At 44.2% G+C, this 12,879-nt stretch overlaps 4 protein-coding genes across 4 annotated transcripts; 2 read left to right on the top strand and 2 right to left on the bottom strand.

The window, feature by feature from the left end:
• Positions 1-361: 361 nt before the first annotated feature.
• Positions 362-577, bottom strand: F5J12DRAFT_718880 (uncharacterized protein; the record flags this gene model as incomplete). The annotated part of the gene is made up of 1 exon (XM_051741138.1): positions 362-577. A coding segment is annotated over one exon (216 nt), but the record flags the coding sequence as incomplete, so codon positions are not given.
• A 7,390-nt stretch (positions 578-7,967) lies between these two features.
• Positions 7,968-9,097, top strand: F5J12DRAFT_781825 (uncharacterized protein; the record flags this gene model as incomplete). The annotated part of the gene is made up of 7 exons (XM_051742625.1): positions 7,968-7,970; positions 8,026-8,099; positions 8,189-8,293; positions 8,405-8,552; positions 8,606-8,707; positions 8,821-8,928; positions 8,960-9,097. The coding sequence occupies 7 exons, from the start codon at positions 7,968-7,970 to the stop codon at positions 9,095-9,097; spliced, it is 678 nt and encodes a 225-aa protein (XP_051601449.1).
• A 405-nt stretch (positions 9,098-9,502) lies between these two features.
• Positions 9,503-9,838, bottom strand: F5J12DRAFT_781824 (uncharacterized protein; the record flags this gene model as incomplete). The annotated part of the gene is made up of 1 exon (XM_051742624.1): positions 9,503-9,838. The coding sequence occupies one exon, from the start codon at positions 9,836-9,838 to the stop codon at positions 9,503-9,505; it is 336 nt and encodes a 111-aa protein (XP_051601448.1).
• Positions 9,839-12,514: 2,676 nt separating this feature from the next.
• F5J12DRAFT_891348 (uncharacterized protein) lies at positions 12,515-12,865 on the top strand (the record flags this gene model as incomplete). Its single annotated transcript, XM_051747478.1, has 2 exons — positions 12,515-12,658; positions 12,713-12,865. 2 exons carry the CDS (start codon positions 12,515-12,517, stop codon positions 12,863-12,865), a joined length of 297 nt encoding a protein of 98 aa, XP_051601447.1.
• Between the last annotated feature and the right edge of the window lie 14 nt (positions 12,866-12,879).

Genomic DNA, 12,879 nt, shown 5'->3' with positions numbered 1-12,879 from the left:
AATGAATTTCGCAATCTGCATGATGTTGATGACATATCTGTCCTGCTCATCTTCTGTCCCTGAACAGCTCCAGCAGGGTTCTCTGCACAGGTGAGCTTGGCCTTCTTTGGGTTCATGGGAAGACCAGGCATGGTTCCATGGGTCAACCAAAGCACAAATGACACATTGTTTGGTGGTGGGATGGAAACAGTGTATGATGGTACATGTAAGCATGGAAAGGGCTCATGCAGAGGACATACTTACTAAAAAATTGATGTGCCCACCATACCACATAGTTCAGCACTGAGCTAGAAGGTGATCTTGAATGTGTGGTGATCAGCAAAATTATTCACTAGAAGGAATGAAACATATTGTAAGAGCACTACAGTCTGACATCTCTAGAATTGATGTTGTGAGTGGAGTAAATGGGGATGAGATGAGCTGCATGATATATTGTGTTGACATGAATAACAACAAGGTTTCTGATGTTGCATGTGCATGGTGCAAGGTAGCTTTGGCAGACTATCCACATCCCTGTGTCGTCATCAGAGTTATCACCTACATGGTTGAACCAGTGGATGATGGTGCATGGGTACACTGTTACACTGGACCAAAGTCAAGATGTAGGGAGAGCTCAAATGCAGACAATGGATTTCTACTGAGCAACAGCTGCAGTAACCTCTGTAAATGACAGAGGATTTAGACAATGCTGGTAAGAGTGGTCCAGGTTAAGGACACTGAAGGCAAAGTTCTGAGAAAACACTGCATATGATTGAGCAGCTCAAGTCTGGGTTTCCAGGACTTGAGCTGACAGACTAAATACTGTACAAGAGATGGACCATGAGGCATCCACATGTATTGAGGTAACTATGCCATTGGTTGAACAATGGTGACACATGTCCTAAGCATGTACTGAGCAAACAACACTAGTAGTGGAAATAGAGAGCTGTCAGATCAGAGAGAAGATGGCTCAAAAAGGAAAAGTAGTCCAACAGGTCAAACACAAGGTGATCATAAAAGGAAAAATAGGGGTGAAATGTAACATTGCCCCCTTTCTAAGCATTGAAGTCTCCAACTTCAACTGCTCTCTGTAAGGTTCTCTGGTCATGTTACTGATGGCAGAGTTGTCAAAGTCAAAGTTATTGTCATATAAGTCATCATCCTTGCTCCTGACAAGGGTACAATCATCCACCACTCCCAGAGTGGTGATTCTTTCTTGTAAGGCATGATGAGGGTGTAAAGATGGGCATTGGACCTGAGTATGCCTGGGATGAGTGGTGTGACAAAGAGGACATTCATAAAGTCCACAATTGACATGGATGTGGTCAAGATGGTGACAGACATAGCATGTCTGATGCTATCATGGATTGGAAGGGGTGAGAGGGTGATCAGCCTCAGTCATGGCATTCAGGACAGGGGATGGGGGTAGCTGGGCAAGGGTCTTGACGATGTTCAGAGTATAGTCGAGTTCTGCTCTTGAGATGCCAAAGGCAGTCTCAGGGTCCACTTCAGATGGGGAGTCATGGGACTCACAAGGTTGTGGATTGATGCCTGACAGACAACAGGTGCAAGGTCAATCAGCTCTTCTGAGAGAGTGAGATGAGTGGGAGGAATGGGAGGATGACAGTGATGATGCTGGAGGTGAAGATGACACAGAGGAAACCAGAGGGGAGGTTGAAGTCAAAGGTCTTCTAGACCCAGGAGGAGGAGGAGTGATCAACATAGGATACTGGCAGACATTGTAAATAAGATCAGCTCCACCCAGAATGTCAAAAAGTCAGAGAAGCAGGGGAACCTGCTCATGAGCAATCCTGTTGAGAATAGTACAGGTGGGGGACAGAAGAGGGTTCTGTCGATTCATGTATCTGGACAATTCTTCCAGCCAAAGGGCTTGGATGGTGGCATGGTAAACGAGGTCGAGAGGAGAGTTCTCATCAACCTCATGATAGACAGTGCTGATGATGGTGGGATCAGTGACAAAAATTCGGTAAGAGGCAATCATCTGATTGCTAGCAGGCTGTCATTGATGATGAGCAAAAGGGGTGTGGCAATGAGAGGGTTCACAAGGGTAAGTGTAGCAATGAGGAGGCATTTCAATGGAGAGTCTTCTGATGGTGTGAGTGGGACATTGAGTGGGTTTTTTCTGAGGGGAGAAGTCTTTGGGGAATTGTTTCTTATATGCAGAGAGCATATAATCCACATGTTCAAGGTGTGCTTCTTTTTGCCATGAGTTTTCAGATGAAGGGTAACCCTTCCACTTGATTAAAAAGGTGTGTCCACAGCTGGACCTTTTACGGCTGACTATTGCCTCCACTTCATACTCCTCTCCTTTGTCAATCAAATCAGGGGGTGGAGCCAGGAAGTTCAGTCCATGGATGTCATTTTCATGATAGGGTGATAAGAGGGAAGCATGGAAGATGTTATGTATCTTCCATCATGTGGGAATTGCGAGGTGGTAGGTGATTGGAGATAGGACCTCAAAGATAACAAAGGGTCCTTCTCATTTTGGGGCAATCTTTCTATTTTCATAGGAACATTTTAAGTTCCTTGCTTCAAGCCAAACCTTATCACCTTTCTGGAATGGAGAGAAAGGTTGTGATGAGCAGTCTTTCATCATTTTTCTGCTAGATCGTGTGCTGCTAGGGCTTCCTCTCTAGCTTTTTGGAGTTCATTGAGTCTGGACTCAGCAGTGGGAAGGTGGGTTTCCACAATAAGAGATGGAAGGGGTTTTGGTTCATACCCATACATGAGGTAGAATGGGGATTGATGCATGATGGAATGAGGACAGTGATTATGTGCAAATTCTGCCATGGGGAGATTGTCTACCCATGAGGCAGGATCATTCTGGCAAAAGATTCAGAGATAAGTCTCCACTTCCTGATTGACACATTCTGTTTCTCCATTAGCCTGAGGGTGATATGCCATTGACAGGGTGAGGGAGTACCCAAGAAGGGAAGCAAGTTCTTTTGTGGAGGCAGAGGTGAACTGGGGTCCTCTATCAGATATAATTCTGTCATACAGCCTGAAATGGGAGTGGACCTTCTTGAAAAAGAGGGCTGTGATATCAGCAGCAGAGGCAGTTTTCTTTGTGGGCATTAGAACTACCCCCTTTGTAAGCCCATGGTCTACCACAACCAAAAGAGAGTCATAACCTTTAGAAAGGGGAAGGTCGGTGACCAAATTGCAAGAGACCTGCTGGAAGGGGCAAGTCAAGGTCAAGGGGATGGGCATAAGGGGTGGTGTTGTTGGGTGGGTGTTAACCTTATTCTGCTGGCAAGTAGTGCAGCCTTCAATGTATTTTCAAACAAAGGAAGCAAGTCTGGGCCACCAGAACTCAGATGAGATGAGCTGTCAGGTCTTTAGGATACCAGGGTGTCCAGCAGAAGGGTGATCATGGCAACTAGACACCACAGTTTGGCAAAGAGATGGGTTGGGGATATAGACCCTATCTTTGTAAAGTAACACTCCATTATCAAATCACCAATCAGAGAGATGGGACTTGAATGGGAGTGGCATATCAACATTTTCTATGGCATGAAGTGCTGTCTGGACAACAGGGACCTTCATTGAGGAGGATGCAACCTTTTGGGTCAGGTTTGTGTTGATGAGATTAACAAACAGTGTGTGTGGGAGGAGGGTAACTCCTTTGTTGTCTTCATCATCATCATCAGGAATGTGGTCAGGTCAGCAGGACAGTGCATCAGGGGTGGCCAGGTCTTTGCCTGGGACATGTTCAAGTTGCAGATCAAAGTCTGCGAGGTCAAGTAGCCAGTGTGCCTGGCAACAATTCAGGTTCTGGGGTGCTTTAAAGTAGGTCAAATTCCTGTGGTCACTGAACACCTTGACTGGGAATGGTGATCCATGGAGATAGTGTCTCCAGGACTTTAATCCATGAATAACCCCTAACAGCTCTCTGTCATAGATGTCATAGTTTCATTCAGTGGGGTTAAATGACTGGGAGATAAAGGCACAGGGTTGCCACTGGCCATTTGAGTTTTCCTGAAGGAGAATGCCTCCAGTTGTGTACTTGGATGCATCAGTAGTGATTGCAAATGGCTGAGAAGTGTCAGGCATTTGGAGGGTCAGTTGTGCCATGAAGACTTGTTTTAGAATGTCAAAGGCAGTCTGGCATTTCTTTGACCATTCCCAAGCAACAGTTTTCTTGGTGAGATCAATCAAGAGTCAGGCAATGTCCAAATAGTGCAGGACAAATCTCCTGTAGAAGTTTGCAACCCAAGAAAGGATCACACATCCTTGACTTTCTTTTGCACTGGCCATTCAGTGATGCCTTGAACCTTGACAGGGTCCATGGTGATGGTGTTTTCCTTGATGATCATACCAAGGTATTCAACCTTGGTTAGATCAAAATGACACTTTTCTAGTTTGAGAGGAAGTGATAATTCTTTCATTTGTTCAAGAACTCAATGAGTTCTGCATTTGTGTTCTTTACAGTCAGTAGAGAAAATGAGGAGATCATCCATGTAGACAATCAGCCATCCTTCAGCAATCATGTCTCAGAATGAGTCATTCATAAAGTGCTGGAAGGTGGTGGGGGAGTTGCATAACCTGAAGAACATGACAGTTGGTTTGAAGAGTCCTTTATGCATAATGAATGCAGCTTTCCATTGATCTCCTTCTTTGATGTGGACATTGTTATAGCCTGATTATACATCCATTTTTGTGAAGATAGATGCTCCCTTGAGTTTATTGATGAGATCAGAAATAAGGGGAAGGGGGTAGGCAACCTTCACAGTGTTCTTGTTCAGATATTGGTAGTCTTGGCAGGGGTGAAGGGAGCCATCTTTCTTTCCTACAAAGAAGAAGGGTGCTGCTTGAGGGGACTTCAAGGGGTGGATTTTTCCCTCATGAAGGTTTTCTTCAATGAATTTCTCTGCAGACTCTCTTTCTGAGGGAGAGAGCAGGTATGCTTTAGCCACCTTGGAAATGAAGTCCTTGGCAAGGTTGATAGCATGATTATAAGGTCATGATGGAGGAAGGGCTCCATCAGAGGGTTTCTTGAAAACTGAGGCAAACTCTTTGTAATCCTCCAGGAGGACAGCTTTTGGTTTCTTTTTGTGCTCTTCTTGGGCCAACTCAGTGGCCATTGTGATTTTTCGAAGAAGACTGTTGTTTGGGTTAATCTTCTTTGCTTCTTCTATGAGTTTCCCAAACAACATCATGAAGTGTGCATGGATGGTTTTGTCTTCTGGTTCTTCATAGTCCATGAACTTGTTTATCCCTTTCTTTTCAGCTGGGGACATGAGGTTTACAACAGGTTCTTCAACTGCAACAGAAGAGATGTTGCATTTCAGTTCTTTTGACCTATCAGTCTTTTCATCAATGGAGAGGGTGCCCATTCTCCAGTCAATGATGGGATTATTTTCTTGAAGCCAAGGGAGGCCCAGGATGATGTTCTCTGTTCCACAGTTAATGACATGAAAGAAGGTCTGATGGATGATCCCTTCGATCTTGAAATAGAGAGTGGTGGAGAACAGGATTTTTCCCTTGGAGTTCTGGGTTCCATCTGTGTTTTTAGCAAGGATGGGTTTGGCAAGTCATTGAGTTGGGATTTGATGCTTTTGCACAAATCCCCAATCAATACAAGAAATTTCTGCACCAGAATCGACTAGTGTGGTGGTTTTGACAACTTTTTCAGTTCTTTCTGATGCATAGAGGGAGATTGGAACTTGCATAGTACAATCTGGAGTGGAAGATACTAGTACAGGTGCAACAGAAACAGAACTGTCCTTAGCTTTGGGAACATCCAGCATCAATGCAGAGTCCCCATCTAAAAATCCTTCCCAAGTGCTCTAGCAATGTTCACAAGAGCAACAGATGGGCCAGCAACTTTTTCTTCATCATTGCTTTCTTCAACCTCCACAATTTTGCAGATTTTCTTTACTTTCTTTTGGGGAGTTTTCCCTTTATTGGGACATTCTTGAGAGAGGTTTCCTTTGTTTCCACAACTGAAACATCTTCCTTCTTTGATGTGATGGTCTCTTTCTTCTTTGGAGAGTCTCACTCCATCCACAACCATAGTGTTTGGATCTTTTTCTTCAGCGAGGTTGTTCTTGGGGTAGAATGTCCTCTTCTCTTTCTTTCCAGAAAGTTCATTTACTTTCCTCCACTTCACATCAAACTTTTGTGCCTGAGTATACCACTTGGTGATCTTGGTTGGAGTGGTCTCCATCATGTGGATTTGGTTTGCAATGAACAGTTTGAGTCCTTGTGAGAAGAACTCAATCAACACAATGTCTTCCATGATGGTTGAGTCAGCAGCATCAGTTCAGAAATCAGTGATGTATCGTTCCACTGATTCTTTCTGTTACAGTGCATCATCCACAAAATAAAGTGCTAACTGACAATAATGGGAGGGAAAGCAATGGCCATGATTCCAATGATGAAGCTGATGAAGACACTTATTTGCCCACCCTATCCAATTCAAAGAAATTGGCAACATCCCTGAATGGTGAGCTTCCTGCTGTAACTTGTATTCACAGCAAACCCTGATCTGCACTCAGGAAGCAAGTACACAACTGAACTACAGGACCACTCAGAATATGCAGATGAAGATGGATTGGAGAGCATTCCTTTCACTGACCACCCAACTGAGGAGGGGTCAATGAGCAGAAAAAGAGGCAGAAAACTGAAATCCACCCTGAAGCACACACACAAGGCAAGTTTGGTCATGTTGAATCAGCTGTTATGGCTAACAAGCTTGCACTGTGTGTTAAGCAGGCTCTGTCAGAATTGTGTGAGCCAGACATGAATCAACATTGACCTGGGGTCAAATACTCATCCAAGTCCAACCATAATGGATCTGTGACCACCAATGCAGCATCTGCACATGTGAAACAGGGCATCCCTGGGAGCACCTGGAAGTCACCTCATGTCAGAAAGGCCCCTGCAAGGCCAGATGCAGATGTTCCATCTCCTGATGCAAAGAGATCATGCAAGCAAACAGGCAGCAATCAGAAGCAGAAGTAGTTGTCAAATCCCTCAAACAGTCAGAGCAGAAATCTTTTTTGGAACTCATGTATGGTCTATAGAGGGCTTAGCCTAGTGTTACACATTAGAATACAAGTGTATGGCATGTACAGTAGCTCATGACACCATGGGGTTGTGAGAGGCATCTTTGATATCAGAGAGAGGGATAGTTAAGTGGGACAGTTGAGCAGGACAATTGAGTGGAGAGCTGAGTGGGACAGGTCTACATATTGGCCATGTGGAAGCCACTGGTAGCTATCTATGTAGGGAGATATTGCTGCTCATCTCCCATGTATTGCTGTTACCCAAAATTTGGCTCTGTCTGCCATTGTCCAACCTTGCTTCCCAAGGTGTGAATGATATTCTTGCCATTGTTCCTACAAGTTTAAATCTTGATTGATCATCAAGCTATCAGTGAACCCATCATTGTCAAATATGTCCACCAAACAGTCCTGCCAAGTTCATTTCCATCATCAAGGTGAGGTTTTCTTCATTGTTGGATCCAGTGACCTAAGCCATCCACAGCTAATGTAAGACCAATCAAGCCAAGGCAATCTAGCTCCCATGTGAAGCAGTCCAAAAATCTGGAGGAGACACTAGTACAACTGTATGAGTTGTGCAATTGCTGAATGTGCAGGAACCATCAGCACCACCAGTCATGGATGAGAAATTAAACAGGATGGATGGGTCTTCAACACCTGCACAAGATGTTACTATGCAGGTTGATCTTCTGGCAGACTTGCAGAATGTGCAGGGACCATCTCCTCTGCCAATCACCCACAAATCATCAAATCTGAGGGACCAATCTCCTTGACCTGATTCTCCAACTAACCTGCTTGCTCAATTGCAGGATATGAGGGAACCAATGCCTCCCCCACTTGTTTCAAATGTACCCATTGAATCTTTTGACTTGGCAGTGGATGAGGACAATGGCACAAACCATTTGACTTTTGGCATGCCTGAATGATCAGAGATGAGGGATCTTTTTGAAGAAATATACAATGGTGAGCATTTATTTGGTTCTATTCATGTGATCAGTGATATCCATCAATTATGTAGGTGAACTTCCATCCACACAGCAATCTCTTCAAATGGAACAATGGGGATTTGCATCTGTTCCATGTTGTGACAGGGTATGGGCATGAGCTTAATCTGATACACCATTAACATTGATAATTTTAGTCCTGTGTGCCTTACATGCCATGGTATCTCACTACTGCAGAAACACCACTCCCAGCAACATGCTGTTTGATCCCACCCTTGATAGGCACCTTGTGCAGGCTGTGAATGCTGTTATGAGAGAATTGGGCACAGCTGCAAGGGACCAGTATGGTGCAGCCTCTCAGGGCCTTTGACTCATCAATATGCTCAATTTGATGGAAGTTGTTCATTTTCCATGTTCTGCCTTTGAAAATTGTCCTGAGCCATTCATCACCAGCCAATCACACCCATCTCACCAGTCTGTGGTAGAGATGGGTATCCTCTACTTGGTGTGCCAGATCAAGGTGGCCTCTGTACATCTGAAGCAGACTGCTGATATTGCAGGATGGCCTGCACATTGGTTTGCAAACCTAGCAATGGACTTGGTAGGTTTTACATCAATTTTTCACAATGTGGGACTGATACATAATTCCTTCAGAATCAGCTTAATAGCTTGATTCTGGTGACAGTGTTGCATGCCGGTTATACTCCTCCCCTCCCAGTGTGCTACCATGCATACCTCAGACACCAAGATGATGAGGTTAGCTTCCATGATCAAATGCAGCTAATTCCCCTTAGCACATTTTGCATAATCAACAATATCAGCACCATCATCCCACATTGGACCCCACACACAGCTGATCCCAATTCCAGCTTCACATTCCCTTGGTGGCTATATTCTTCCAAGGAATACACAGCAGATTCCCAAAGACTGCAAGGCAAGGGATTGTTTTCCCTGGCCTGGGATTTTTTTTTTTTAAGGTATGCTGCTTATTCTCATTGCTGCAAATAGTTGATGATGGCCCAGGGCTTATGGCCATTGCCTGAGGCACCAATTGCAGACCATCTCAATGGCCATATTGAGGAGCAGGTAAACTACTGCATCAAAAATATTTGGAAATATGCCAATGTTGTCAACAGTCAGGGTTGACAAATTGACCATTTCTATGCTAGGTGGTGGGCATTGTGCAGGTTGTTGGGCATGCCACTTCAATAGTTTACATGTTTTTGACTGTGGAGTTGGTTGTATATACATTGCTGTGAATGTTGATCATTTATGAGATACTGCCCATTCACATGATGTCTGAACCCCTGCCCATCCATGTGATGTCTGACAATCTGCCCATCTGCATGATGGCCTGAGTAGTTTTACTTTTGTTGCAGTTTATGATGCACACCCTTCAGCTCTGAGTACCTGCCCAATCTATGATGTCTAAGCACCTGCCCATTTGCAAAATCTTGGCAACACAGCCTATCCAAAGTTTGAGAGCCAGCATATCCTAATAAAATATGAGATCCACATTGCCTACTAAATCTTACATTAAATGTTGCAGCTTCAAATCAACAGTTCTCCAGTTGTGACTGGTCTAGGTAGTAGGTCATCCATCCATGGTGATTGACACATGGGAACATGCACCAACTGATGTACATTGGCACACATGTAGTATGCCAGGCATGCTCTGTCACCATCTACAGCTCCCACCCCATGCTCCAATGCTGAACCTGAAAATGCAATGATTGTCCCTGGGTTGTAGCACAGCTGCAGATTCAACATTGGAATGACAAAGTCCAAGGGTGGGTAGTCACCCATGGTTACCAGCATGTCATACCATGGATCCCATCCATTGATTTCCCTGTGGTAATAAGTTGCCCAATTCACCATCACAGACATGCTGCTACCATGTGGGTGACAGGCTGATGGCACCTTTCAACTCAGCATTATTGCAGAAATATGACTTGTCTGTCCACCATGCCTGTGGGGAAGCCTTTATGCTCTCCCACAGTGGTTCCCTCAGAAGATGAAGGCAGTTCCATATGTCAGCCTGCCATTCCATTAAGTCAGTAGAATATGAGATTCTGCATTTCCTTACCCTTCTTTTTGGGCTGAGAGCATCTGGCAAATACCATATGCAGATGGTGTTTGAGTCAGTCACCAAAATGGATGGCTCAGTCACTTCCATATATCTCTCAGCAGCTTCTGCCTTGCAGGTTTTTCCACCCTGATTTTTCCTGACATTGACTGTGGAAAGATGAAAACTTCCATTGCACCATTATGATGGACTTACTTGGGCAACAATAGCCCTGTGAGATTACTGATGATATGCAATCTGCTTCACATAACACCAGAAACAGAATTGATATATCTGGAAGGGCACAAGGTCCACTGAATACCTCCTCTTGAAATCTGGCTTTCATTTATGATGCAATGCAGTCTGTTAGTTCCATTCACCATCCATGGGGGGTTTTAGATGTGTCCTGTGTAGTATTCATGCTTGGGGTGGATGAGGTTGGAGTTGTATAGTAGGTGAGCCACTTGCAGCTTGTTGGAAAATTATGGCATGTTGGGATGCTTGCCTCAATATTTTACTGTGATCTGATCAATATGTTGTGACACTATATGTGCTATTGGTGTTGGGCCCATCTTATGTTGTGACAGGGGTGGATCTTACTAGATGGACCCATCCTTGTTTTATGGTGATATAAAAGATATTACTGAAGGGCCCATCCATACATTATGACCATATAAATAATACTGCTGAAGGACCCATCCTTATGTTGTGACCACATAAATGATACTGCTGAAGGGCCCTTCCATATGTTGTGACAGGTACATCTTACTATGGACAGGCCTGCCCATGTGTTGTGATGGTATAAATGGTATTACAGAAGGGCCTGTCCATATGTTGTGATGCTATAAATGACAAGTTTCTCCATTACTATGTGAATAAATTTGCTGACCATCATGCATTCAAAATTGCATCCTAACTGCAAGTTATGGTGCATGAAGTCATTCAACTCACCTCACTCTTGCTTCCTCATATGGTGTTCATTTCCCATCCCCCAACATTTCATTGCTCACCTTCTTGTACAGAATACCACCCAATCCCTATTCCACAACCATTTGTCAGTGTCAGTGTTTTTTTATTTGTATACCTAATGTGACTCTGTGAATAGCCATGAGACATGTAATGAGAACATGGAAATATGCAAAGATCAAGCAGTCACACAGGGCAGCGAGACTCAGTGCCAGAGTTGGAGGCTTGGTGGGGTTGAATGGTATGTGATATCATCCATTAACGTGCATGACAAAAACAAATAAATGATGGGCTGTGAAGAATTCAGTGACAGGGGGCATAGAGTCAGAAATGGCAGTGACAGACCTGGCATGACTCATGCTGCCATTGAAGGCTTATCCATCTGCAAGGTGACTGATGGTGTTTGCCATATGCAAACTGGACACCTAGAGTTGCAAATTGAAATGGAAGTACTGCCCTCACCCCCACCATTCACATTTCTCCCTTCTTGCACAGTTACTCAATTTATTGTATCATTTTTTCTTTCTTTGTTTGTCTGGCCATTCTGAGTCAGTATATGGTACTTGTGATGTCTCGTAGGCAATTTGTTTTAATGTTCAATCACAATAGTAATGACTACCCCACAAACATAGAACCATTGCCACTGTTGTCTCTGCTCCTGTCTCCCCTTCAAACCAATGCCATTCCTGCCATGGACTCTGTGTTTCTTGAGCACCCCCACAACCCCACCATTGCTGCTGTTGTCTCCACTCCCATCTCCCCTTCAAGCCAGTGTGCTTCTCTCCATGGACTGCACATTGCTTGAGCACTCCCACAACCCCACCATTACTGCTGTTGTCTCTGCTCCCTTTTCCCTTTGAAGCTGATGTTCTTCTCATCATGGATTCTGTGTTGCTCAAGCACCCCCACATCCCTCGTTTACTGCGAGAATAATGGCCCTGAAACCACTCAAAAGGAGGGAGGACTGGCTGGAAGCATCTTTGCATACCTTTATGTAACACCATGAATTATATTCTCAAACACGACTTGTGTGACTTGTGTACTTTTCTCACTTTTTTGAACACTTTGAGCTATTTACATTGTTTGAATCATCCAGCAAGTCTCAAAAGTCTCAAAAGTCTCAAAGAAGTCCAAAATAGTGTGAATAGAATTTTGTTAATTTCCTGATGACATATGGTTCAACAGAAAGCAACTGCTGCTAATGACCAAGTGGTGCCTCATGCTGGAAAAAGATGATGTGCATGTGATGCTTGTAAGGGCATGGGTGAAAAGTATAGTAGGTTGCAGGTGAACATCAGAGGCGATGAGATCACCCAGATATGATGCCTGAAATATCAATTCAATCCAAAAGCCCCAAGTCTGGCCTGAGCATTCTCTACTTGGCAAGACTTCATCACCCATGTTCTAAGATAGCTGTTCATGTTTGTCAACTCCCCAGTATTCCCATTTGAACTCAGTCCCAGAGTATAAAAGGGACATGGACAACTGCCCATATCTTGCAGAGTCACAACACTGTTGACAACTCACTCACCATGCTGAACCCCCTAAAGCCAAGCAAGAACACTATCATCTACTCCATGGTAGATGGTGAACCCTACGTTGGAATGCCCCCCACCAAACCTACCACTTTACCGGTCCTCCTATATGCGAGGGATTCTGTCAAAGAGCCCCCGATGGTGAGTTTGGTCCTGCATCCACCACTCAAGTACATCACCTAACAATTTTGACAGTTCAATATGGAAAAAGTCAGAGATTGTATCTACATGATTGGTGCCAGGAACCACAAGACATGGGAGGAGCATGGCCTTGTCATTGGATCCATTGAGGGAGAAGCTCAGAAGTGGCATATTGAGTACACTGAACATAATGACACCTATATGTGAGTTAATTGTGGTTA

Source organism: Pisolithus orientalis (genome assembly GCF_024613125.1).
Source record: "Pisolithus orientalis strain OTSU chromosome Unknown F5J12scaffold_9, whole genome shotgun sequence".
In the NCBI taxonomy this organism is placed as follows: domain Eukaryota; kingdom Fungi; phylum Basidiomycota; class Agaricomycetes; order Boletales; family Pisolithaceae; genus Pisolithus; species Pisolithus orientalis.
Note: the sequence above shows the minus strand (reverse complement) of the source record. Positions and strands in the feature narration are given on the sequence as shown.